The 27,985-nt window shown below is 41.8% G+C and overlaps 2 protein-coding genes and 2 non-coding genes across 4 annotated transcripts; all 4 read right to left on the bottom strand.

The window, feature by feature from the left end:
* Positions 1-7,398: 7,398 nt before the first annotated feature.
* LOC140550470 (U4 spliceosomal RNA) lies at positions 7,399-7,541 on the bottom strand. Its single transcript, XR_011979167.1, has one exon. It is a non-coding gene; the product is annotated as a U4 spliceosomal RNA (small nuclear RNA).
* A 4,545-nt stretch (positions 7,542-12,086) lies between these two features.
* On the bottom strand, positions 12,087-13,867 carry LOC140549660 (testis-specific serine/threonine-protein kinase 6-like). Its single transcript, XM_072673409.1, has 3 exons — positions 13,053-13,867; positions 12,232-12,904; positions 12,087-12,122 (listed from the first exon to the last, which is right to left on the bottom strand). Exons 1-3 carry the CDS (start codon positions 13,865-13,867, stop codon positions 12,087-12,089), a joined length of 1,524 nt encoding a protein of 507 aa, XP_072529510.1.
* A 7,736-nt stretch (positions 13,868-21,603) lies between these two features.
* On the bottom strand, positions 21,604-23,392 carry LOC140549659 (testis-specific serine/threonine-protein kinase 6-like). Its single transcript, XM_072673408.1, has 3 exons — positions 22,578-23,392; positions 22,137-22,429; positions 21,604-21,647 (listed from the first exon to the last, which is right to left on the bottom strand). Exons 1-3 carry the CDS (start codon positions 23,390-23,392, stop codon positions 21,604-21,606), a joined length of 1,152 nt encoding a protein of 383 aa, XP_072529509.1.
* Positions 23,393-27,248: 3,856 nt separating this feature from the next.
* On the bottom strand, positions 27,249-27,391 carry LOC140550469 (U4 spliceosomal RNA). Its single transcript, XR_011979166.1, has one exon. It is a non-coding gene; the product is annotated as a U4 spliceosomal RNA (small nuclear RNA).
* Positions 27,392-27,985: the final 594 nt, after the last annotated feature.

The following is a 27,985-nucleotide window of genomic DNA, read 5'->3' as shown; positions in this document are numbered from 1 at the left end:
AGACGGTCGGTTTAGCCAGTCTGTCTGCGGCCTGGTCCCGGCTCTGGATTGTCAGCAGCCTTTTACACGACTCTAGCGACTAACTAGCAGACTATGAGCTATACTGCACGAAAGTAAGGCAGTACCCTCCCGTGTGGGGTGAACGCAATCCCTACCTAAAAAAAACAGGCTTGTCCTCGAACTTTAACCAATTAACTTTTCAATTCAGGGGGCTTTATTGGCATGACAAATAGAGCTACATTTGTATTGCCAAAGCTACAGGTTACAGGAAAGTTGTGAAATGTGAACAGATTAAACATTACTGAACAGTTTGAACTATTAACATAAAAAAAAAAAAAAAGTTTGTCAGTGTGTGTTTCAGTGTTTGTGTCAGTGTGTGTTACAGTGTGTAGAAGCTGATATGGTCACTCACTGTCTCTCTGACGGTGGCAGGCAAGGGTGTACTGAGCTGTGAGTGAGCAGCACTCTCTACGCTCTCCTAGCAGATAGGGCAGTTTCTCTGGGTTGGAGAGGCTGAGGAATTTGGGGTATCTGTGGCTGATTTTGGTGTAGAATTGCTGGCGGGTCTGGGTGTATTTGGGGCATTCTGTCAGGAAGTGCAGCTCTGACTCTGTTTTGTTGAGCTGGCACTGCTGGCATGTTCTCTTCTCCTGAGGAACCCAGGATCTTTTGTGTCTGCCAGTCTCTATAGCCAGGCTGTGCTGACTGAGTCTGTACCTGGTCAGAGTGGTCCTCAGTTTCGGGTCAGTCACTGTGCTCAGGTACTCTGCCACAGTGTACTGGCGTTTTGGGGTCAGATAACATTGCATTTTACTCTGTAATTGTGTTTGAGTTTCCCAATAGGTGTTGTATTTGTCTCTGAAATGAGTTGTAATTTGGTTTGTTCTGATTAGTTTAGTGATGTTCTGGTCCTGCATGCGTTGTTGGTGGAGTTTTTGTGCATGTTTTTACAGAATTCTGCATGCAGAGTCTCAATTGGATGTTTGTCCCATTTGTCAAATTGTTGATTGGTAAGCGGACCCCAAACTTCCCTGCCATGAAGGGCAATAGGTTCCATTACTGACTCAAATATTTTTAGCCAAATTTTAATTGGAATTTCTGCACAAATTTGACGTTTTATGGTGTAGAAAGCTCTGCGTGTTTTTTCTCTCAGCTGATTCACTGCTTGATGGAAATTTCCGGAGGAACTGATTGTGATGCCTAAATAGTTATAGTTGGAGGCATGGTTGATTTCCTGTGTGCCTAATAGAAATTGAGATCGGGATCTTTTTTGAAATATCATGATCTTTGTCTTTTTGGGGTTTACTGCCAGGGCCCAGGTCTGGCAGTACTGCTCCAGCAGGTCCAGGTTCTGCTGTAGACCCTGCTCTGTGGAGGACAGCAGGACCAGGTCGTCTGCATAGAGCAGGAATTTGATCTCTGAGTTGTGCAGAGTGAGACCGGGAGCTTTAGACTCCTCTAATATTTTGGCCAGTTCATTAATATAAATGTTGAATAGGGTTGGGCTTAAACAGCAGCCCTGTCGCACTCCGCACTCCTGAGCGAGAGAATCTGTTTGTTTGTTACCGATTTTAATTCCACACCTGTTTCCTGTGTACATTGATTTAATGAGATCATATGTTTTACCCCCCTACACCACTTTCTAGAAGTCTGTAAAAGAATCCTTGGTGCCAAATAGAATCAAATGCTTTTTTAAAGTCAATAAAACAGGCAAATATTCTGGTTTTATTTTAATGTTTTTCAATCAGAGTGTGTAGGGTGTAAATATGATCAGTGGTGCGGTAATTTGGTAAAAACCCAATTTGACTTCTATTCAAGACACTGTGCTTCATAAGGAAGTTTAAGATTCTAGAATTTAAGATGCTGCACATCAGCTTCCCCAAATTACTGTTCACACAGATGCCTCAGTAATTATTAGGGTCAAACTTATCTCCATTTTTAAAGATTGGTGTTATCAGTCCATGGTTCCAGGTTTCAGGGAAGTGACCTACACTCAGAACTAAATTGAACAGTTTTAAAATGGCCAAATTAAATTTTGAACTGGAACATTTTAGCGTCTCATTGAGGATGCAATCGGGTCCAGATGCTTTATTTGGTTTTATTATTTTTATTTTGTCTTTAAGCTCCTGTTCAGTAATTGAGAAGTCTAAAGGATTTTGATTGTTTTTAATTGCTATTTCTATTTTTTCTAGTTTTCTGTTTATCTTGCTTTGTTCTGAATTTGGGTCAAATTCTATTTTTTTAAACAGTGTTTGGAAGTGGTTTGTCCATGTATCTCCATTTTGTATGGCTAGTTCTTCATAATCTTTCTTTTTAAGTTTATTCCAATTATTCCAGAATCTATTTGTATTTATTGAATCAAGTAGTGATAGTTGCTTGTATGTATATTGAGCTTTTTTGGTTCTGAGTGTATATTTATAATTCTTTAGTGTTTCACAGTAAAGAAGGCGTATGTGTGCATTGTTTGGATTTCTGTGTTTCTGATTTGATAAATTTCGAAGTTCTTTTCTCATGTTTTGGCACTCCTGATCAAACCAATTGTCTTCTTTTTTGAGTTTGGGTTTTGATCTGTTTCTATTTTTTAATTGTGCTTTTTTAGCTGTTTTGTCAAAAATCATACTCATATTTCTTACTGCTAGATTGATTCCTTCTTTACTGGGAACATATGTGGTGTCCAGAAAGGAGTCTAAAAGTGTCTGAATTTCTTGGTTTGCAGCTGCTTTCTGGAACTCTTCTGTGCTGTTTTGGGCCCATCTGTATGGTCTCCGGATGTTGTACAGCTTACTGGGCTGTGTGTGTGCACTGCTGTTATTTTCTGCCCTTTTAATGAACACAGTGATTTGGCTGTGATCAGACAAAGGGGTTAGTGTTTTTACAGTGAATGCGCTGAGAGAGAAAGGGTCTAAATCTGTTATGATGTAATCTACTGTACAATTCCCAAGAGGTGAGCAAAATGTATACCTTCCTAAAGTGTCCCCTCGTAACCTACCGTTGACGATGTACAGACCCAGGCTTTGACAGAGCTGCAGGAGGTCTTTACCACTTTTGTTGACCGTGCAATCTTGATTGTTTCTATGGGCATAAGAAGGGTTATTAGTAATGGATGGCATATTATTGTTAATGTATTTGTCATTTTTTATATTAATATAATCAGGCTGTGTTCCAGTTCTAGCATTGAAGTCCCCACAAATCAGCACATTTCCCTGCGCCTGGAAATGGCACATTTCCTTTTCTAGCTCTGGGAACATCTCTTCAGAGCAGTAAGGGGACTCTGTTGGAGGAATATATATGGCACAGAGAAACAGATCTTTTTTCATAGATAATAATGCCTTTTTTATTTTAAGCCAAATGTAAAATTTTCCAATTTTCAATGTGTCTAAAAAACTGTGTAGGTTTTCTTTGTACCATATGATTATTCCTCCCGAGTCTCTGCCCTGACGCACTGAGTTCAGTTTTTGGGAAGGGATGATGATGTCTCTGTGGCCTTGGGGACAGTGAGTGGTCGTATTAGTCCTACACCAAGTCTCCTGCAGTATTAGAAGATCAGTGTTTTTGTAAAGTCTTCATCTAGATTTTTAAACCCAAATGTTGATGATTTTAAACCTTGAATGTTCCACATACTAATTGAGAGTGAAGCCATGTTAATAGTGAATCTCCTTTTCTGATTAAAATGAGATAAATAAAGAAATCTACTAATACTGAATATATTGGGGAAAATAAATAAATGCATTCAAAAACAAAACAAGAAGTCCACTACAAGTTCATTTTATAATGAAAAAGATTGAAGTAGTGACTGTAAGTGTGCTGCATATATGAGCTATGGGAGTTTTGCACAGATGTACTGTAGTAACTGTTTGATTTTACCCATCTGTGTAGAGCTCTGTGGAGTACGAAGGACCTCTGCATAGCTGCGTTGCTGCTGTAGGGCCCTGTCCTGAGTGAGGGGGGCTGCTCGGGGTGCATGTTCAGGGTGGGGCCGGTGCACTGGTCTGGTTGGAGGGGGGCGTTGTGCTGGTCTGGACGGTGTGACCCGGTAGGCTGGTCCAGTTGGCGGGGTGTGAGGAGAATTATGCTGTCCAGGTAGGTGTCGGGCTCTCAGGAGGTGTTTGTGGATGGTAGGGCTGATGGCTGCGTGCCTGAAGCTGTGTTGTGGTCTTGGGAACCATTCCTCCGTGTTCCTGTGTTGAGTGGGAATGTCTGCCAAGTGTAGTATTTTTAAGTGTCCTGGCAAATTCTCTGACCATGTGTTTGCTTATGTGCACATGGTCGTAGAGATGGTGGGGGGTGATGTTAGAGTGGTGGGCCAGGTGCACATTAGGCATGAGGGCACATCCTCTAGAGATGTCTGTGTTGATCTTGTGGATGGTGGCTGGGTGGAAGTCTTTGCAGGGCAGGAGGGTGGAGATAATGATTTTGGTGTTAGGAAAGGACTCAGCAGCTCTCTCTGCTACTCTGCACATCAGTCTTCCTACCCTCTCCTGCTCTGTTCTGAGGTCATTGGTGCCAGTGTGGATAATGATAGATTTAGCAGTGTTAAGTTTGGAATCAGAGAGAATTCTGTGGGCATCTTTTATTTTTGGGCACCATATTTTTTGCTGTTTTCTGACCTGGGAAGAGTAAATCCTCCTGCAGGAATTTTCCGTTTGAATCAATCAGAATGGCAATGTCTGTGTCTTTCTCCACGGTGGCTGGTCTGCTGCTCTGCTGTTCGGCTGCTCCCTCTGCTTCAGGCTTCTGGAGCTCTACGGGTCTATCAGATGAGGGCTTGTGGTGGTCTTGCTGTGTAGCAGGGAGATTTTGAGTCTGGCTGGATTGTGAGGGGCTGGCAGTGAGTGGAGTGTTCAGCTGCTCAGTATGTGTCTGGATCTGTGTGTTTAGGTTCTTTATGGTGGTGTCTTTCTGGTGCAGCTCTTCCTTGAGGCTCCGAATTTCTGTTTTCAGTTCCTGTCTAATTTGTTCCAGTTCTTTGTGTGTGTTGTCTCGAACCCTTGCCAGTTCATTGTTTAGTGCTTCTCTCTCCTGTAGCAGATTCTTTACGTCTCCCTTCAGCTCTTGTACAGATACCTTTAGCTGGCTGTACTGGTCTCTGAGGAGGCTCATGTCTTTCCTGGTGGTGATGTGGGTGTGGATGTGCTCCCTCAGTTCTACCAGTTCCACTTCCAGTAAGGAGAGGCTGTTCTTTATCTCAGCTACAGTGGAGTGGAGGCGTGGGCTCGGGGGCGGGGCAGTGCTGACTGAGGGAGGGCTGTGATCTACAGTAATGTTGTGGGGGGGCTCTGTTTCCCCTTCAGCAGGTGTTTGTTCAAGTGTGGGGGTTGGGCTGGGGACTGTGCTGGGGGCTTCAGCTCTTTCTTGGTTGGCCAGGTTTGTGAGACTGGGAAAAGCCATTTCAAATTCCAGCAGAGCGTCTTCACTCCCCTGCACCATCACTGTGCTGTTTTGGTACAGCTTCACTGTTAGGAGCCTGTTCTCTGCATCTTTTTCTGCATCCTCAAAGATGTATAACTGGCGGCCCTTGCAGATGCCTCTCTTTGTGGTGTGTGTGAAATATCTGCACAGAGCCGAATGCCATGCTGGACTGTGCTCAGTGTAGAAGAGCAGGTTGGTGGTGGTGTTTCTCCCTCTGATGGAGCTGCAGTCTTTAAACAGGGTCTCAGGGTTCTCTCTCTGCTGCCTCTGTTTATGCTGCTGTCTGCTGCTCTCTGATCCAGCGTCTGTGGGAAAGTCAAACATGTGGGAAGGCGGAGCTGCTGCTGCTGAGGCCATTCTCATTGGTTGTAGCAGTTTTTGTAGCAGCTGACCAATCAGAGGAGGCTCGCAGTAACTGCCAGATTAGCTGCTTTAGCAAACTTAGCGGGGTTAGCGCTATCTGAGCACGTTCTCCTCTTCTGTAGCTAGAGTTTCATACCTGAGTTCAGACCTTAGTTTAGGGTGATGGTCTCCGGTCTGTGACTCTGTCGCTCTGTGGGAGCGGGTCTCTTACCCCAGTGTGAGGCGCAGGTGTGGGGGCTGTCTGGTCTCTGCTCCTGGTTTAGTCGGGTGTGGTTGGTCTCAGCGGTGGGTGTAGCAGGTCTACAGCTCCCTGTTCAGTTTTCCTCTGGATTCTTTCTGGAGCTGATTCTGCTTCTGCTGAATCTGCTTCCACTGCTAACGGCTAACGGCTACGCTGCTTGCTGCTCTGCTAGCTGCTCTCCTTCTGATTCTTATTTTTGCTTGTTTTTCTGTCTAATTATATCCAAATAAATTCTTTTTAAACTGAAATGACGTTTTGTTGATATTATAATTATAATCAGTTTGATTTCTGTGATTAATCTCATTTTAAAAATGAAGAAAGGTAGAAATTTTAAGAGCTCATACTAAACACGACTCTCTCTCTCTCTCTCTCTCTCTAAGCAGTTATCTATGAAGCCCACATGATTTTCCGAACACCACTTGAACATCCAGTGATTTAGCGCTGTGAGTCGGCTGTAAGACTCAGAGCCGCGCCTCATTGGGATAAGGCCAGAGCAAATGACCACATCAGACATTGTCTGGACCAGTTTAACCCCCTCTTTAATGTTATCCTTACTTACTTCTGACTGCCGCAGATGAATATCGTTGCCCCTACATGAATAACTACCCTCGAATATCTCCTGTTAGCTACCTGCTTAAGGTGGGCGCTAATGTCCGGCGCTCTGGCTCCTGGTAAACAGCTAACGGTTCTGCTGGAGCCTCTAAAGGACGAGCTATCTTCACGTGTCAGATAACAGAGTCTCCTCTGAGCAGAGTACGCTGAACAGGCTCCTCAGCGGGTGTTTCACTGAGGGGTAAACCTGTTTGGTGTTCTGGTGGGCTAGCTTTGGTCTTAGCGCTAGCATTAGCCTTAGCTTAGCTAACTCCGGAGTGGAGGGGGGTGCTAGCTCTCCCTAAAGCATCCGGGGCTGCTGTCAGTGACTCTGGCTCTCTATCCTTTAGTAAAGCCGTGATGCTCACCTCTAACTGCTCCACTTTAACCACCAAAGAGTGAACTAGCTCACATTCAGTACAAACACGATCATTATCACTAGCGGTGGAAAAAGGCTCTAGACTAAACATGCCACACTTCATACAGTCAAAAAGCAGCAGCAGCCATAAAAAGCAGGGACTTCCCGCTTGCAGTTGATTTGGGCACTGAAATAAAGCTGGTTGTAGGGGTAAACTGCTACTGGGCTTTTTGTTTAGTTTGTTGATATACCTGTGGGAATAGACTGTAAACACAATGGAAAAGCAGTTAGTAAGCATATGACGCAGTAAATGACTAAACAGATATAAAAATAAGTGCTAGAAAGTGGAAAAAAGCTGAACGTAAACTTAATACCCACACAATCTAAAACCAAACTGACTACAACAAAAAGCACTGAAAAAAACATTCAAGCTTATTCTTAACTAACACTAACAAAAAAATGGCCATAGTTGACTATATTTCAAATCATCCTGGTCGGATAGTGGGTAAAGTTTTCAACAAGCAATGATCACACCTCAGATTAAACTCACAAGCTATGATACTGCCTCTGCAAAATAATACAGACCTTCTCAGAACTATATATGTACATCGACTTTACTGAAGATTTCAAGAGTCGTAACCAGTTTATCACAATTACTTTCTGAATTACTTTCCGAATTGCGTTATACCAACATACTACTATTGTACAAGGACATTTTAAGAAAATTGCAGCAAGAAAACACAGTTAGTAAAATATGAAGCACTTAAAAGCCGTGGCATGTTGTAAACAGCACAAAGAAAAAAGGGAAAAAAGGTAAATAAAAATAACTATGAAAAATGAATGAAATTATTATTTTTTGTTTCATTCAGCAATAGTGTTAAAATCTTTGTGGTTCTTTTGTAAAATATAGTTGGCAAAGGTGAGGAAACTAATGTTTTAATAGTCTGTACGTTCATGTAATGGTTAAAGGAAGTCTATCATTGAAAAAAGGAGAAAAAAGAAGCTCCAGAGTTTGGTTGAAATGAACAGGGTGAACATGTGCTCAGTGCACTACAAGGTTATGTGGATCTGTCAGTTTTCCTGTATCTTCTTTCTAATTGGATAGTTTAGCAGGATCACACGCTTTCAGTGTATTCAATTGGTTCCTGAGAGAGAGGGGCGGGGCTCCAGGGAGAGAGGGCTGAAAAACAGCAGAAGTACAGCAGGACAATAGTTTTGCTCTGAGGATTCTGGAGTAAAATACACTGTTATTACTTACAAGAAGTGTCTGTTAGACCTTTTAATGCTGTTTACTAACAGATTTAGCAGAGTATGTTTGAGTAACCATCCTAACTTTCAGTCTGATAGTTAGTGAGCTCAGAGTGCAGAGCAGCCGTGCTAGCCTGGGTCTCAGTTTGGTTGGAGAAGCCAGATGAGCTTGGGGTGCAGGTTCACTGTCAGCTACCAGTAAGGGACTGTCGCTGTACTGTGGATGACCTGTTGTAGTCGGAGTGGCTAGAACTGAGAGTTTGACTTTCTCCTGGAGAGAGTGGGATACACAACCCCATAGCACAGTTAGCAGGAGCTGAGGCTAGAGAGAGAGAGACAGAGAGTGGAAGAGTGGGCAGGGGATGAGAAGGAGCCAGAAACGACTCAAGCCTCACATTTGATGAAGCTATTTTAGCGCTACCCTTTTATTTTCTTTTATTTTGCTCCACACGGGGCGAAGCGGCCAGTGCTGTTTACTGGTTCAAGGCCCCAACGTTCACAAGCATCCTAACAGGCCTGCAGCGTGGGTGGGGGAAAAGACTAAAAAGATGGGGGTACCTGCTATGAGTTGTTCATCTCACAAGTGTTGCTCACAGAGCTGATTTCTGGTTGAAGTGAGTGTAGTCCAAATATCAGTGAATTCAGCTCTGGTTATTTGCATGAGTTTAAACTGTGCAGGTGTTTAGGAGTGTTTCCTACTTCAGAATCAGGACTTCTAGCTCTAATACTCACTCTTGAGATTCCTCACCAGCTTTAAATGAGTTATACAGGCTACCTAGCATAAGGCTTTGATTTAGGGTTGAATGTGTTTTCCTTTTTGGAAGGAACATACTATTATTGTACATTTTAAGAAAGAAGCAGCAAGAAAACACAATTAGTAAAATTCAAGACGTCTGTTCTTTTGTCGAGAAAAGAAAAGTTTCCTTTCCTTTCAGTAATAAGAGACCATATATTCATTACCCAATCTCAGTGAATAATACAAAAGAACATAGCAAGTAAACGTAAGCTCTGTGTGAAGTTGAGAATCTATCATTGCATGTTCAAATGTATTTAGGTGAGTCATTTGAGAATGTAAGTTCGTTAATGCCTCACATTCGAAATTAGGATATTAAGGCTTCTCCACGAGACTCTGGATTATCTTACTCTCTTACTCATGTTTGTGTTCTCTGTTCTCCCAGATGGGGTCCATCCCAGGGGCCTGTGCCAAAGCCTTATGCTAGGCCTGTGCCACACAGCTTTGCGGAGTACTGCACTATGTCCCGTGGATGTGGAAAACGTACTGCATTGTTCCTGTCCAGAAGATGCCGTGACCCAGTGACATTAGGAGTACAGGCCAGTGGCACTGACGTCACACATCATGAAGACCATGGAGAAGCTAGTCCTGGATGAGCTCCAGCACAGTCCTGTCTGGGAGTTGAGGATGCTATAATTCAGCCAGCACTGTAAGGATCATGTTTTTTGATTTCTCCAGTGCATTTAACACCATTTGGCCTAATGCTCTGGGCGGTCTGTTCCATATTTATTATCACAGTTATTGTCACTTTGCCATTTATTCATAAAACTATATTCATACTCTAAATACCATTTAATCTTATAATTTATAAACCTTTTTTCTATTTTTGTTTTAAACTTTATAGAGTGTTTATTCTTACACAAACCGCTGCAACTATAGCAACTGCAGTTTCACTACTAGGATTAATAAAGTATTTCTGATTCTGATTCTGAAACCATATTTTCTGGCCCCCAATTCCATTGACACATGAATTCTGCAAAACCACACAGCACTTTTACATAGCCATATCATATAGGCTACAGCTGTATGGTTAGGTTCACGGTGTTGATATATGTGATATATATAAAATAATTTTGTATTTATAATGCAAAAAATGTATATATCCACTTTATCAGTGACAGAAGAACAAAGAACATATTCTTGCTATATACACACACACACACACACACACATGAATAACCACAATACACTGAAATACATAATTAACTACATTTTTTATTTTCCGTTTTGAACATAAACAGACTAAAGTAAACTTCAAAATATGAAAGCAAAATGCTCCATTTTCTACTAGCAAGAATGCGGCGATTCCGAGCCGCTGCCCACTTAAGGACTTTTTGTTATGTTTCTGTTCTTGTATCTATTCAGTGACTCGGTTCTGGTTCAGTTGCGTTCATGTGTGTTTGGTTCATTGTGTCGGTTCAGTGTCGTGTTTCATGTTCATGTGTTTAGCGAGATGCTTTCACTCACTGCCACCTTATACCCACGACCCTCGCTCCAGCTAGGCGACCCTTTTCCACACTGCGTTGCCAGGTTTGGTTGGCCTAGCCGTTTTTGGTTCTGCGGCTGGTTCCCTCTGTTCCCTGCCCTGCTCATCTAGCTCAGCTCCCAGAGTCCCCCGGTCTCAGGTGTGCTTTGTGTTCGCCCTCTAGTTTGTCGAGTTTACGTTGTTTTCCTGTTTATTCCCGTTAGTTGCTGCTTTGTTTGCTTTGGTTTGCTCTTTGTATGATTTTCTATTGTGTTATTAAAGGACTTGCATTGCACCCATCTCTGCGAGTGTTCATCCCCCTGTGTCTGGCCTGACCCACCATGACAACAATGTCGTTTCATCTTCATCAGTCACTTAATTTAAATCAAATTTAAAGACCATTTGAATTGAAAAATGGTTCCTGAATCAAAGATTGTTTCTGAATTGAATCGTGACCTCAAAAATCAGAATTGAATCAAATCACCTGACACAGAGAGATTCGCACCCCTATTTCATTCTTAAGATAAGATACTATAAGATACAATCCCTCTAGCAAGTCCTGGGTCGTGAAAGGTGAGTGGGATACCACTGTGGCCTCAGACTTGAAGGTGCTGATTCTCATACCAACCACTATACACAAACTAGTCAAGTGTGCGTTGGAGGCCCCCCAGACCATCCTGCCCCTGGCTACGCCTTGCTATCCCGTCTATAAATATCACAAACAGGAGCAGACACATGGCACAGCCCTGACAAAGACCAACGGCAACACTTAACAAGCTTGACTTAGTGCTGAAAATATGGACACAGCTCTGACTCAGTGAGTACAAGGACTGCACAGCTCGCATCACCGACCCTTGCATCCCATGCACCTAGAGCACTTCTCACAAGATGTCTCAGAGAACATGGTCATAAGCCTTCAAGTCCACAAAACATGTAGACAGAACTGCTGAACTCCCATGCCTCCTCAACTATCCAAAAGAGAGTGAAGAGCTGGTCCAACATTTCATGGTCAGGACAGAATCTGCATTTCTCCTTCTGAGTCTCGTCTTTGCACTACCCTGGCATAAACTTTCTAGAGGGAAACCGAGGTGTGATGATTCAAACGTTTCCACACACTCTCTGGTTCGCTTTCCTAATGAGGACCACAACCTTGGATTGCCAGTCCAGAGGCACTGTTCCCGAGGTCCATGCAACATTACAGAGGCATCTCAATCCCTAATGTCTAGAGAAAGTGTTCTATCAGCCACCCAACAATATCCTCAGCTGAGTGCAGAGCTATACTGCCCTTAATGGACACAGTTTAGACAGTGTCCCTCCTACCCCTCACATAACAAGTCCAAATGATGTGTATGACGCTTTTTACAACCTGATGGTGCAACGCAGCTTTACAGAAATCGGGAAACAGGACAAATAAAAATAAATAAATACAACATGAACCCCAAGTGAGCAAGCCAAAGGCGACAGTGGCAAGGAAAAACTCCCTCAGAGCTGGAGGAAGAAACCTTGGGAGGAACCAAGACTCACTAGGGGGACTCATCCTCCTCTGGTCAGAACAACGTATAAATGACCAATAAATTGTGTAACGGTAGTATGTCATCACCAGGGCCGTAATAGATGTCTACAATGGGTGAATAATCTCTGTCTTCTTCAGGATCTGTTGGCGAGACAAAATGATACATATGAATCAACTGAAACATTTCTAGCAAATATTTAAAGTATAAAATCTGAGGCTGTGACGATCGCTCAACATTTGCCTAACATACCTTAAATTTTGGGAACCTCAGCCTCCTGGTTCCTTTCTGTACTGTGGGCTGTGGGAGAACAGGTGCTGTCTCCACCACTAGCCCATGGAGAGGGACATCTACAGTCACATCCTTGAGTCTCTGCTCAGAACACAGACAAGCAGGAGCTTCTGAAGGGGAAGCAGAATGAGGAGCACTCTGCTGGGAAATAGAGGTGGTGTCATGGACCACAGAGTTAACTCTGAATAACTTCCTCATCCTCCGTCGGAGTGACCGGGAGGCTCTGAGAATTGGTGCCTTGACATAAGCATTAGCTGCCCTTTTAATAGCAGCACAAACAGGACTACAGCTAACGCAGCCATAGTGCTCCTCCACAGCCTCTACCCTTTGGCAAGTTAGACTTGCACCAGCTCCACTGCTGTTGTCTTTCTGCTCAGGCATCAGAGTTTCGCATCTGACACCATGAGATGAGAGAACGTCTACGTCTCTGCTTAAAGAAGAAGACGGAGACTCTTCCTCTGTCGACTGATGAGTGCTGAAAAACACCAGCCCATTTTCAGAGGCAGAAGAGGAAATACTGTCTATGTTACTGCTGAAAGAGAAGGAAGACTGAGACTCTTCCTCTGACGTTTCAAGTGGGTTGACGTCTGGACACAGATCCTCAACGGGCACCACCACAAACCTGCCAATAACCCTGGAGACAGTACAGAAGCAATGTGTTAGTGTACTTATCGTTAGTGAACTAATACTGTATGTTACCTATTTGCAAAACAGCTCTTTACTTTGAGTGACCCATTCAAAATGTTCTTCATGTATGTATACCTGCACAGTGGTTTACTTACCGTTCCTGCCTCGGCTGCAGCCAAGGGTGCTGTGCCACCTCTGTCACAGACGGCCGAGTGGAGGGGTCGTACTGCAGCATATAAGATATGAAGGCCCGACAGGGCTCCTCCACTGTGATCCTACGTGGGAACACCAAGGGTTCTCGCTGGACACGTAGGAGACTCTTCAAACTGTTAACTTTGAAGGGTGTGGATCCGGTGACCATGGAGTAAAAGATAATACCTAGACTCCACACGTCACTTTTTTTTGGATCATAGGGTTTTTCCAAAAGCACCTCAGGTGCACCATACTCGGGAGTGCAATAATAGGTCTTGCTTAAGTCAGGAAAGCCCCTTGAAAAACGGCCTAAACCAAAGTCGGTTAATTTGACTTGGTCGTTAGCAGTCAGCAGAACGTTTTTACATTTAAGATCACGATGGACAATGTTCTGCTGATGTAGATAGGCCACTGCACTGAGCAGCTGTGAGAACCACATTTTTGCTTGGCCAATGGGAATGCGGCCGAGCTCCCAGATCTTCTGTTGAAGATCCATTGCGGCAGCCTCCATCACAATAAACACCTGTCCATTTGGCATCTCAAAGATTTCATGCACCTGAACAATGTGAGGGTGCTTTACTCTTTTCAGAATGGCCAGTTCCCGGGGCAGAAGTTTAGAGACAAAAATATGTGATGCCAGCCTGCGGTGCATTATTTTGATAGCCACATGGTTGGAGTGCCTTTGAGATGTGGCCAGCTTAACCTCACCGTAACTCCCTTTACCAATGAAATCCACCACCTCGTAGCCCAAACTCCTCAGGACTTCTTTGGTTTGCATTTTCCCTTGTAGATGGAAAGAGGAAATAAAAGTCAGAAGGTTAAGAAGGCTGTAAGGACTGTTCCCTGTATATCCCAAGCAAATGTAGAACCTCTTTATGGTTCTAGATAAGATGGTTCTAGGCAAAATCAGCTAAATCAGCTAAATGGCGTCAGTGTGAACGCAGGAATCAAGCGTCTCCCGAGCTGCTGAATCCGAACTGAGCCAATGAGGGGGAACCTGCCTTTTTATAGGCTCTGTGATGTCATCGACATGACCTCACAATGGAGGAGGACTCGGGTCACTGAGGTCAGTCTCTTCATTGGCTGTATAGGACTGTATGGACACACAGTGCTGTGTACAGTGCTATGCCCCTTCAGTTACCTTAGCAACACATGAAGCACATTGCAGTGATGAGACTGAGCTGACTGAATACAGCCAGGTCTGATGAATGAAGGCCTCACTCATACTAAAGTTTAGTGTCAGATCTGTTTGATCTGAGACTAGATTTAGAAACCGGGTCTGTCACCACAAAGTTTCTGTAGAAAGTCCTGTTCTATTGGTCAGTGTTTTTCTATGGAAATAATACAGCTGTGTCAGATGCCGTAAAGCAGCTGAATTTAATCAGAAGAAAGGGTGTCTAGTTACTTTAGGACATGAATCACTGCAGTCAGTAAAATCAGTCACATACTTCCACATCTTTACTTTGGTATTTTCACAATTTCACATTAATTTCTCTATTTTTTTGTTTGTTTTAGTGTATTTATTTGTTTCGCCACATTTTGGCATTTATCTGTTTCCATATGTCTACACTTATTTATTAATGTATTTCCATATTTGTACTCATGTATGGGTTCATGTGTGTGTTCTTTGTGCTCTTTCTTAGTCATATTTGTGCTCTTTGTGTTCTCCGTGCTCAACAAAAGGAAAAAGTATGGTTATTTTTGCAATGTCAAGGCGGTGTTGTGATTGACAAGAACATCCAAACACATCACGAGAATCTTAACATAACAAAGGAAAGGACCCTTGAGAAAAATCTCATTATATCTATAGGCAAAAACATTAAGAAATGAATAAAAGCAGTCTTAAAACAACCCACCAAACAGAATGCCCACACAATCTAAAACCAGACTGCTATAAAACTGCCTTGATTGCAGCACAAATAGCCTGAAGAAACCAAAGATACAAACTCCATTTTCAACCAGCAACTTTCAGTATTTTTAACCAGCAATGATCACACCTCATATTAAATTTACACTCTACAATATTGCCAAAAATACAGAAGTTATATCTACTTAGAACTCTATATATGTACACCTACTTTACAGAGGATTTCAAGAATGGTAACCAGGTTATTTCAATTACTTTCTGAATTACTTTCCGAATTGCGTTATACCAACATACATTTTAAGACAATTGCAGCAAGAAAACACAGTTAGTAAAATATGAAGCACTTAAAAGCCATGGCATGTCGTAGAAAGCAAAAGGGAAAAGCATTGTGGGTATTTTTGCATTGTGAAGTCGCTGTTCCGATTGACAAAAAAATCCAAAAGCATTACCGGAATCTTAACACAACAAAGCACGGGACCCTTGAGAAAAATGTGTTTGTTACTATGGGCCAAAAATTAAAAATCAATAAAACCAGCCAAATCACCACCAAGTTACTATTTTCTCACCCACTGGATGAGACAGAACGCAAAGCTCAAAAGCTGAACCTAAACATAATACCCACACAAGCTAAAAACTAATTGCCAAGAAACTGCCTTGACTGTGAGAAAAAAGAGAGACGAAACCAAAAGACTCAAGTCTCATTACAGAACAACAAAAATTGCCATGGCTGATTATATTTCCAAGTCAAAAAACAAAAGCAAAGCTCAAAACCTGAAACTAAACACGTTGGCCACACAATCTAAAACCAAACTGCCAAAAAAACCCTGTTTTGACAGGAACAGAAAACACTATAAAAAAAAAAAAAATTCAAGCTTATTCTTAACATAGATTTTTGAGTCTCTATAAAAACACAAATTGCCATGATGGACTATATTTCAAACCATCATGGTGGGGTATTGAGTAAATATTTTAAACAGTAATGACCATGCACTGGATTAAACTCAAAAACTATGACATTGCCTTTGCAGAAAAAAAACCCACAAAAAATGTTCACCTACTTTACTCAGGATTTCAAGAATGGTAACCAATTTATCACAATTACTTTCTGAATTACTTTCCAAATTGCCTTGTACCAACATACTATTATTTTATAATTATTATTATAAGAAAACACAATTAGTTTATTATGAAGCACTTAAAAGGCATGGCCGAAGAGGAAAATCATTATGGGTATTTTTGCATTCATGGATCATTTTAAAAAATGTAAAATTCAATTAAAACAGTCTTCAAGTAACTCACCACCAAGTTACTGGTTTCTTACCCACTGGATAAGATAAAACGCAAAGCTCAAAAGCTGAACCTAAACAAAATGCCTACACAATCTATAACCAAACCACCAATAAAATCTACCTTGCAGCAAAAAGAGCCTGAGAAACCCCTCAAAAAACTAACACAATTTGCCATGACACAATATATTTCAATTAAGGGTGGGAAGGTTTTGGGTAAAGTTTTGAACAAGGTATTACCATACCTCAGATTACTCTCACAGATTATATAAAGCCGCTGCAAAAGAAAGCTTGCTTTTCTTAGAACTATACATGTACACCTACTTTACAGAGGATTTCAAGAATGGTATAATTGCATTATACCAACATACTACTATTGTACAAGAACATTTTAAGAAAATAACAGCAATAAAACACAATTAGTAAAATATGAAGCACAAGAAAGGCATGGGATGTTGCAAACAGCAAAAGGAAAAAGCATTATGGGTATTTTTGCATTGTGAAGGTGGCGTTACAAATGATAACAAAATCCGGACACATTACGTGAATCTTAACACAACAAAGCAAGGGTCCCTTGAGGAAAAAATGTGTTTGTAACTATGGGCAAAAATTAAAAAAAAACAATAAAAACAGTCTTAAAACAACTCACCACCAAGTTAATAGTCTCTTACCCACTTGATGAGATGAAACACAAAGCTGAACCTACTGCCAAACAAATTGTCTTGACTGCAACAGATAATACTGAAACAAAATTCAAGCTTATTCTTAAAACAATCTTTTAATTCTGTATAAAAAGAAAACAATGCCATGGTTGATTATATTTCAAATCAGCATGGTGGGGTATTGGGTAGATCTTTTTACCAGTAATGAACACACACAGAATTAAACTCAACAGCTTTGATAATGCTTTTACAAAAAAAACAAAAAAAAACAAAACAATGCTGACCCTTTTCAGAAGTATATATGTACACCTACTTTACTTCAGATTTCAACAATGGTAACCAGTTTATCACACTTACTTTCTGAATTATGAACTGCGTTATACAAACATACTATTATTGTACTAGAACATTCAAAGCAAATACATGCAAGAAAACACAATTATCCAAATATGAAGCACTTAAATGCCATGGCATGTTTTAAACAGCAAAAGGAAAAGGCATTATGGGTATTTTTGCATTGTGAAGGCGGCAAAGCAAGGAAGCCTTAAAACAAATCACCACCAAGTTACTAGTTTCTCACCCACTGCATGAGACAGAACGCAAAGCTCAAAAGCTGAATCTAAACAGAAAGCCCACACAACCTAAAACCAAACTGCCAAAAAATCTGTGATAAAAATACAGAAGATTTTTTTAAAGTCATAAGACAGAATGTTTCCATACATAGCATTTTTTCCTTCTTCCAGTTTGCATTAGGAAATAAAAAAAGTGAGTTAAATAAAGAGTATAAGAGGTATCATAATGTCTATTACCCCATGTAACTCTAATTTGGGGGTTCAAAAATAGTCAATCCTGGAATAGGATGCAGTTGTACATGAATAGTGTGTAAAGTCTCTGTGTCTTGTGAATTTACTTCTCAACACATCAACAAGACCCAGTTCAAAAGATTGATGTCTAAGCATCTTACTCATTTTAGGGAGGGGGGCTTTCGATTCGGGTTGTCTGTCCATGTGCTGTGACAAGACACAGTTAAGACCCCCCGCCAACTATTCAAACATTCCCCCTTCTCATTCTGCCCTCTAATCATCATTCTTTTCTTTAAGGGTTTCAACTTGGCTTTTAAGGCAAGTTTCAGCAGTCAGTAATCACTTCGTCAGACCATGTCAACAGACCTCCCGCCACATCAACTCACTTTGTAGAGCATTAAAATTGTCAGTAAACACACACTCCAATTCTTGCCTTATTATTTTGGATATATCTTCCCTCAGTGAGGCTAGGATATCTGACTTGATTTCTTCATCAGTCATACCTGAAGTTTCAGTTTCAGTCCAAGTGGATGAGGCCTGGTTTGAACTTGTTGAAGTACTGCGTGTCGAGGGGGCACAGGCCTCGCCGGGTAATATATTTATATTTGCAATTAATTTCTAAATTATTTACAAAAATATTATACCAACATACTATTATTGTACAAGAACATTCTAAGAAAATAGCAGCAAGAAAACACAATTAGTAAAATGTGAAGCACTTAAAAGCCATGGCATGTTGTAAACAGCAAAAGAAAAAGGCATTATGGGTATTTTTGCATTTTGAAGGCGGTGTTTCGATGGACGACAAAATCTGGACGCATTACGAAAATCTTACTACCACAAAGCAAGAAACCTTTGAGAATAAAATGTGATTGTAACTATGGGCAAAAATTTAAAAACAACTCAACACCAAGTTACTAGTTTCTCACCCACTGAATGAGAAAGAACGCAAAGAACCCAACTGCCAAAAAACCTGCCTTGATTAAAGAAACCAACAAAGACAAGTGTAGCCCCTTAAAAAAAAGACTGCAGAACTGTGTGTCGGACAGAGTGGTCAGCAACATTGGAGCCTCGTAGGGACCTATCCTCTCTCTCTCTCTCTTCTTCTACACTCTTTTACAGAAGTGATGAGGATGAGGATTTGGTGACGATGAAGAACTTTGTCACATGGTGTGAGCTAAACCATCTGCATCTCAATGTGACCAAAGAACTATTGGTGGACCTGAGAAGAGACAAGGCACCGATGACCCCTGTGTCCGTCAGTGGGGTCAGTGTGGACACTGTGGAGAACTACAAACAGGGCTAAGAACACTGATGGCTCCCACCCACTTTACAACACGGTGTTGAGACACTGGAGCACAGTCAGTGCAAAACTCAGTCCACCAAAATGCACCACAGAGCGCCACAGGGGGTCATTCTTACCTGTGCTCATCAAACTCTATAACTCCTCCCTCAATGTGTGACACTATGGATCATCTGTGCAGTTCTCTAATTATACTGTTCATATGTGCAATAATAATAGTAATGCAATTCATTTTAATATCTGTGAAATAACTCAGAGGTGCAGTAATTCAAAATGTTTCATATGGTCTGTTCCATATTTATTATCACAGTTATTGTCACTTTGCTTTTATTCATAAAACTATATTCATACTATAAATACCATTTAATCATATCATAATATATGTCATATCATATAATATATATTATAAACCTTATTTTTCTGTTTTTGTTTTAAACTTTATAGAGTGTTTATTCTTACACAAACCGCTGCAACTATGGCAACTGCAGTTTCACTACTAGGATTAATAAAGTATTTCTGATTCTGAAACCATATTTTCTGGCCCCCAATGCCATTGACACATGAATTCTGCAAAACCACACAGCACTTATAGGCTACAGCTGTATGGTTCACATTGTTGATATATGTGATATATATAAAATAATTTTATATTTATAATGCAAAAAATGTATATCTCCACTTTATCAGTGACAGAGTTTAAACAAAGAACATAGCTATACACATTTACACACACACACACACACACACACGAATAACCACAATACACTGAAATACATAATTAACTACATTTTTTATTTTCCGTTTTGAACATAAACAGACTAAAGTAAACTTCAAAATAAGAAAGTAAAATGCTCCATTTTCTACTTGCAAGAATGCAGCGATTCCGAGCCGCCGCCCACTTAAGGACTTTTTGTTATGTTTCTGTTCTTGTATCTATTCAGTGACTCGGTTCTGGTTCAGTTGCGTTCATGTGTGTTTGGTTCATGTTTGGTTTATTGTGTCGGTTCAGTGTCGTGTTTCATGTTCATGTGTTTAGCGAGATGCTTTCGCTCACTCCCACCTTATACCCACGACCCTCGCTCCAGCTAGGCGACCCTTTTCCACACTGCGTTGCCAGGTTTGGTCGGCCTAGCCGTTTTTGGTTCTGCGGCTGGTTCCCCCTGTTCCCTGCCCTGCTCATCTAGCTCAGCTCCTAGAGCCCCCCGGTCTCAGGTGTGCTTTGTGTTCGCCCTCTAGTTTGTCGAGTTTACGTTGTTTTCCTGTTTATTCTCGTTAGTTGCTGCTTTGTTTGCTTTAGTTTGCTCTTTGTATGATTTTCTATTGTGTTATTAAAGTACTTGCATTGCACCCATGTCTGGGAGTGTTCATCCCTCTGTGTCTGGCCTGACCCACCATGACAACAATGTCATTTCTTCTTCGTCAATCACTTAATTTAAATCAAATTTAAAGACCATTTAAATTGAAAAATGGTTCCTGAATCAAAAATTGTTTCTGAATTGAATCGTGACCTCAAAAATCAGAATTGAATCAAATCGCCTGACACAGAGAGATTCACACCCCTATTTAATTCTTAAGATAAGATACTATAAGATACAATCCCTCTAGCAAGTCCTGGGTCATGAAAGGTGAGTGGGATACCACTGTGGCCTCAGACTTGAAGGTGCTGATTCTCATACCAACCGCTATACACTTAGCTACAAACTAGTCAAGTGTGCGTTGAAGGCCCCCGTAGACCATCCTGCCCCTGGCTACGCCTTGCTGTCCCGTCTATGAATATCACAAACAGGAGCAGACACATGGCACAGCCCTGACAAAGACCAACGGCAACACTCAACAAGCTTGACTTAGTGCTGAAAATATGGACACAGCTCTGACTCAGTGAGTACAAGGACTGCACAGCTCGCATCACCGACCCTTGCATCCCATGCACCTAGAGCACTTCTCACAAGATGTCTCAGAGAACATGGTCATGAGCCTTCAAGTCCACAAAACATGTAGACAGGACTGCTGAACTCCCATGTCTCCTCAACTATCCAAAAGAGAGTGAAGAGCTGGTCCAAAATTTCATGGTCAGGACAGAATCTGCATTTCTCCTCCTGAGTCTCATCTTTGCACTACCCTGGCATAAACTTTCTAGAGGGAAACCGAGGTGTGATGCTTCAAAAGTTTCCACACACTCTCTGGTTCACTTTCTTAATGAGGACCACAACCTTGGATTGCCAGTCCAGAGGCACTGTTCCTGAGGTCCATGCAACATTACAGAGGCATCTCAATCAGTTTAGACAGTGTCCCTCCTACCCCTTACATAACAAGTCAACTCCAAATGATGTGTATGTCGCTTTTTACAACCTCATGGTGCAACGCAGCTTTACAAAAATCCGGAAATAGGACAAATAAAAATAAATAAATACAACATGAACCCCAAGTGAGCAAGCCAAAGGCGACAGTGGCAAGGAAAAACTCCCTCAGAGCTGGAGGAAGAAACCTTGGGAGGAACCAAGACTCACTAGGGGGACCCATCCTCCTCTGGTCAAAACAACGTATAAATGACCAATAAATTGTGTAAAGGTAGTATGTTATCACCAGGGCCGTGCTAGATGTCTACAATGGGTGAATCATCTTCGTCTTCTTCAGGATCTGTTGGCGAGACAAAATGACACATATGAATCAACTGAAACATTTCTAGCAAATATTTAAAGTATAAAATCTGAGGCTGTGACGATCGCTCAACACTTGCCTAACATACCTTAAATTTAGGGAACCTCAGCCTCCTGGTTCCTTTCCATACTGTGGGCTGTGGGAGAACAGATGCTGTCTCCACCACTAGCCCATGGAGAGGGACATCTACAGTCACATCCTTGAGTCTCTGCTCAGAACACAAACAAGCATGAGCATCTGAAGGGGAAGCAGAATGAGGAGCACTCTGCTGGGAAATAGAGGTGGTGTCATGGACCACAGAGTTAACTCTGAATAACTTCCTCATCCTCCGTCGGAGTGACCGGGAGGCTCTGAGAATTGGTGCCTTGACATAAGCATTAGCTGCCCTTTTAATAGCAGCACAAACAGGACTACAGCTAACGCAACCATAGTGCTCCTCCACAGCCTCTACCCTTTGGCAAGTCAGACTTGCACCAGCTCCATTGCTGTCGCCTTTCTGCTCAGGCATCAGAGTCTCGCATCTGACACCATGAGATGAGAGAACGTCTACGTCTCTGCTTAAAGAAGAAGACGGAGACTCTTCCTCTGTCGACTGAGGAGTGCTGAAAAACACCAGCCCATTTTCAGAGGCAGAAGATGATATACTGTCTATGTTACTGTTCAAAGAGAAGGAAGACTGAGACTCTTCCTCTGACGTTTCAAGTGGGTTGACGTCTGGACACAGATCCTCAACGGGCACCACCACAAACCTGCCAATAACCCTGGAGACAGTACAGAAGCAATGTGTTAGTGTACTTATCGTTAGTGAACTAATACTGTATGTTACCTATTTGCAAAACAGCTCTTTACTTTGAGTGACCCATTCAAAATGTTCTTCATGTATGTATACCTGCACAGTGGATTACTTACCGTTCCTGCCTCAGCTGTAGCCAAGGGTGCTGTGCCACCTCTGTCACAGACGGCCGAGTGGAGGGGTCGTACTGCAGCATATAAGATATGAAGGCCCGACAGGGCTCCTCCACTGTGATCCTACGTGGGAACACCAAGGGTTCTCGCTGGACACGTAGGAGACTCTTCAAACTGTTAACTTTGAAGGGTGTGGATCCGGTGACCATGGAGTAAAAGATAATACCTAGACTCCACACGTCACTTTTTTTTGGATCATAGGGTTTTTCCAAAAGCACCTCAGGTGCACCATACTCGGGAGTGCAATAATAGGTCTTGCTTAAGTCAGGAAAGCCCCTTGAAAAACGGCCTAAACCAAAGTCGGTTAATTTGACTTGGTTGTTAGCAGTCAGCAGAACGTTTTTACATTTAAGATCACGATGGACAATGTCCTGCTGATGTAGATAGGCCACTGCACTGAGCAGCTGTGAGAACCACATTTTTGCTTGGCCAATGGGAATGCGGCCGAGCTCCCAGATCTTCTGTTGAAGATCCATTGCGGCAGCCTCCATCACAATAAACACCTGTCCGTTTGGCATCTCAAAGATTTCATGCACCTGAACAATGTGAGGGTGCTTTACTCTTTTCAGAATGGCCAGTTCCAGGGGCAGAAGTTTAGAGACAAAAATATGTGATGCCAGCCTGCGGTGCATTATTTTGATGGCCACATGGTTGGAGTGCCTTTGAGATGTGGCCAGCTTAACCTCACCGTAACTCCCTTTACCAATGAAATCCACCACCTCGTAGCCCAAACTCCTCAGGACTTCTTTGGTTTGCATTTTCCCCTGTAGATGGAAAGAGGAAATAAAAGTCAGAAGGTTAAGAAGGTTGTAAGGACTGTTCCCTGTGTATTCCAAGCAAATGTAGAACCTCTGTATGGTTCTAGATAAGATGGTTCTAGACAAAATCAGCTAAATGGTGTCAGTGTGAACGCAGGAATGAAGCATCTCTCGAGCTGCTGAATCCGAACTGAGCCAGTGAAGGGGAACCTGCCTTTTTATAGGCTCTGTGATGTCATCGACATGACCTCACAATGGAGGAGGACTCGGGTCACTGAGGTCAGTCTCTTCATTGGCTGTATAGGACTGTATGGACACAGTGCTGCGTACAGTGCTATGCCCCTTCAGTTACCTCAGCAACCCATGGAGCAAATTGCAGTGATGAGACTGAGCTGATTGAATACAGCCAGGTCTGATGAATGAAGGCCTCACTCATACTAAAGTTTAGTGTCAGATCTGTTTGATCTGAGACTAGATTTAGAAACCGGGTCTGTCACCACAAAGTTTCTGTAGAATGTCCTGTTCTATTGGTCAGTCATTTCTATGGAGATAATACCGTGTCAGATGCCGTAAAGCAGCTGAATTTATTCCGAAGAAAGGGTGTCTAGTTACTTTAGGACATGAATCACTGCAGTCAGTAAAATCAGTCACATATTTCCACATGTCTTTACTATTGTACCGAAGGCTGCACTGAGGTCGAGTAAGGCTAATAAAGATACGTAGCCTCGATCAGAGGCAAGAAGGAGATTGTTTGTAATCGTCACTAAGGCTGTCTCTGTGCTATGATTGGGTCTGAGTCCAGATTGGATTTTCTCATACATGTCATTTTTACTCGGGTATAAGCAGAGTTGTTGGGCCACAGCTTTTTCTAATATCTTGGATATAAATGTTAAGTTGGAGATGGGTCTGTAATTAGACAATACACTAAGATCAAGATTTGGTTTCTTGATTATAAGTTTTGTGGCTGCTAATTTAAGCGTTTTGGGTAAAATAGTCCATAAAACATTACTGGTTAAAGAAATTAGAATCTGGGGTTGAGGATCTGCCTGGCTTTGAGTAAGTTTAGAGATCTCACTAAAAAGTACTCTGGGATTGTTTTTGTTATTCTCGATCAGCGAGGCCAAACATGCTGAGCGAGCTTTAATGAGTACTTTTCTATATTGACTAAAGCTGTCCTTAGTCAGAGTGGAACACCTCTAGTGGTCGTCCACCATTTACGCTCTAGTTTCCATACTGTTTGTTTTAAGGTATGAGTTTGATCACTGTACCACGGTGCGAGCCTTTTTTACCTAGTCATTTTAGACTGAAGCAGTACCACTTTGTCTAAGGTTGATCAAAGGGTGTTTTCTAGACCGTTTGTTAATCTATCTAGCTCTGTTTGGTCTGATGGAGTGTAAGCTAAGGTCAGGGTTTTCAGTAAACTGTACAGCAGCCATTTGGGTTATTGCATGTTTTAGACAGTGGCGATGTCAGGCCTGCGTCGCCGTGCCCGTCACGTTTCACGCACTCTTATGTTGATATTCATGTTCATGTCTAATTTCACGGTTTGGTTATTGTCACATGTGTTTTATTCATGTTCATTGTTTGGTTAATACGTTTCACCTGGGGCTGAGGTATTTAAGGGGCTAGCGCTAGCTGCCCTTTGCCGAGAATTTAGCTTAGTTAGCGTTGTGAACTCATTGAACTTACTGAACACAGTCAAGGTAGCGAATGTATTCATGTTGCTGTTTGCATAGACGTAGCCGAACTAACCAAGGGCGTCAAGGTTCAAGTTCACGGTCCTATTATCCACGAGGTCGTCAGAGAGGCTCCCTCTCTATCCAGGTTCACGTTAGTTGTACCGTTCATGGGCGAGCCTCGTTACCAAGTCAGTTTTGCCTTGCCTTTTGGGTTCTCTCAGCTCTCAAGTCACGTAAGTAGCGCCTGACGAGCGCAGTTTTGGTTATTCCTAGTTTCCCCAGGCACTGCCTATAGGTATTGGTTAGCGTAACTCTTCCTACTCATTCCCCGCACACTATCCTAGCTCCAGGATACTCGCCAGCCTCGGGTGTGCGTCTTTGCTTTGCCCAAGTTTCTTTGTCATGGTTATATTTCAGTTTATGCTTTGTCCCTGTAATATTGCTGCTTCTTCTTGTGTTTACCCTTGTTTACTACTTGTGTTTATTTGTTAATATAACACTCTCGCATCGAGCCATCCCCTGTAAGTTTTTACCCTCATAGTCAAGACCTAGCCAGTCATGACAGGCAAGGGGACTAATTAACATATTACATAAGGTGTAGATCATAGGAGATTAGATAATTGTCTGATATTACTAAGCTTTGAGGTAGAATATTTAGATGATCAGTGCTAACACCCAGGGTCAGGACTAAATCTAGGGTATGATTACAGTAATGTGTGGGTTCAGTCACGTCTTGTATCATGCAGACAGAATCTATGATCCATGCAAACGCCTTATTATAAAGGCCTCTATATTAATATAGAGGATCTGAAAAGAAGTGAAGGTGATACAGTGTTTTTGAATAATATCAAGTGTATGCATACTTCACCTCCTCTGCCTGATAATCTAGGGCTATGTACATGTTTATAACCTGCGGTGGTGGCTTCATTTAGTGCTAAATATTGATCAAGTCTAATCCAGGATTCAGTAAGGCAGAAAATATCTAATTTCTGATCAAATATAATTTCATTTACAACGAGGTTAATGATCTAATATTAAGTAGACCGAGCTTTAGGTTTGAGGTGGTGCTGTTATTGTTTGAATGTAAGAATTTAACACTAATTAAATTATTAAAACGAGCTGATTTAGATATTCTATGTTTGGGTTTAATTCGGGACACAGACACAGTCTCAATGTGGTAAAACCTGGGTGACGCCTTAAAGCAGTCGGTTTAGCCAGTCTGTCTGTGGCCTGGTCCAGGCTCTGGATTGTCAGCAGCCTTTTACACGACTCTAGCGACTAACTAGCAGACTATGAGCTATGCTGCACGAAAGTAGGGCAGCACCCTCCCGTGTGGGGTGAACGCCATCCCTACCTAAAAAAACAGACTTGTCCTCGAACTTTAACCAGTTATCTATGAAGCCCACATGATTTTCCGAACACCACTTGAACATCCAGTGATTTAGCGCTGTGAGTCAGCTGTAAATGACCACATCAGACATTGTCTGGACCAGTTTAACCACCTCTTTAATGTTATCCTTACTTACTTCTGACTGCCGCAGATGAATATCGTTGCCCCTACATGAATAACTACCCTCGAATATCTCCTGTTTGCTACCTGCTTAAGGTTGGCGCTAATGTCTGGTTGTGGAGTCTCCTCTGACCAGAGTACGCTGAACAGGCTCCTCAGCGGGTGTTTCACTGAGGGGGACAAACCTGTTTGGTGTTCTGGTGGGCTAGCTTTGGTCTTAGCGTAAACCTGTGATGCTCACCTCTAACTGCTCCACTTTAACCACCAAAGAGTGAACTAGCTCACATTCAGTACAAACACTATCATTATCACTAGCGGTGGAAAAAGGCTCTAGACTAAACATGCCACACTTCAAACAGTCAAAAAGCAGCAGCAGCCATAAAAAGCAGGGACTTCCCGCTTGCAGTTGATTTGGGCACTGAAATAAAGCTGGTTGTAGGGGTAAACTGCTACTCAGCTTTTTGTTTAGTTTGTTGTTATACCTGTGGGAATAGACTGTAAACACAATGGAAAAGCAGTTAGTAAGCATATGATGCAGTAAATGACTAAACAGATATAAAAATAAGTGCTAGAAAGTGGAAAAAAGCTGAACGTAAACTTAATACCCACACAATCTAAAACCAAACTGACTACAACAAAAAGCACTGAAAAAAACATTCAAGCTTATTCTTAACTAACACTAACAAAAAAATGGCCATAGTTGACTATATTTCAAATCATCCTGGTCGGATAGTGGGTAAAGTTTTCAACAAGCAATGATCACACCTCAGATTAAACTCACAAGCTATGATACTGCCTCTGCAAAATAATACAGACCTTCTCAGAACTATATATGTACATCGACTTTACTGAAGATTTCAAGAGTCGTAACCAGTTTATCACAATTACTTTCTGAATTACTTTCCGAATTGCGTTATACCAACATACTACTATTGTACAAGGACATTTTAAGAAAATTGCAGCAAGAAAACACTATTAGTAAAATATGAAGCACTTAAAAGCCGTGGCATGTTGTAAACAGCACAAAGAAAAAAGGGGAAAAAGGTAAATAAAAATAACTATGAAAAATGAATTAAATTATTATTTTTTGTTTCATTCAGCAATAGTGTTAAAATCTTTGTGGTTCTTTTGTAAAATATAGTTGGCAAAGGTGAGGAAACTAATGTTTTAATAGTCTGTACGTTCATGTAATGGTTAAAGGAAGTCTATCATTGAAAAAAGGAGAAAAAAGAAGGTCCAGAGTTTGGTTGAAATGAACAGGGTGAACATGTGCTCAGTGCACTACAACTTTATGTGGATCTGTCAGTTTTCCTGTATCTTCTTTCTAATTGGATAGTTTAGCAGGATCCCACGCTTTCAGTGTATTCAATTGGTTCCTGAGAGAGAGGGGCGGGGCTCCAGGGA

This window comes from Salminus brasiliensis, chromosome 2, assembly GCF_030463535.1.
Source record: "Salminus brasiliensis chromosome 2, fSalBra1.hap2, whole genome shotgun sequence".
Classification (NCBI taxonomy): Eukaryota; Metazoa; Chordata; class Actinopteri; order Characiformes; family Bryconidae; genus Salminus; species Salminus brasiliensis.
The sequence above is the reverse complement of the archived record's forward strand: the minus strand, read 5'-3'. Positions and strand labels throughout refer to the sequence as shown.

Bases quoted from the DNA above. Each gene is read 5' to 3' on its own strand.
- LOC140549660 (XM_072673409.1), bottom strand. From the start codon at position 13,867: ATGCAAACCAAAGAAGTCCTGAGGAGTTTGGGCTACGAGGTGGTGGAT. The intron at 12,905-13,052 runs GTAAGTAAACCA...TACTGTCTCCAG, and splicing joins CTGCAGCCGAGGCAGGAACG to GGTTATTGGCAGGTTTGTGG. The intron at 12,123-12,231 runs GTATGTTAGGCA...TCTCGCCAACAG, and splicing joins TGAGGTTCCCAAAATTTAAG to ATCCTGAAGAAGACAGAGAT.
- LOC140549659 (XM_072673408.1), bottom strand. From the start codon at position 23,392: ATGCAAACCAAAGAAGTCCTGAGGAGTTTGGGCTACGAGGTGGTGGAT. The intron at 22,430-22,577 runs GTAAGTAATCCA...TACTGTCTCCAG, and splicing joins CTACAGCTGAGGCAGGAACG to GGTTATTGGCAGGTTTGTGG. The intron at 21,648-22,136 runs GTCTGACTTGCC...TCTCGCCAACAG, and splicing joins CAGCAATGGAGCTGGTGCAA to ATCCTGAAGAAGACGAAGAT.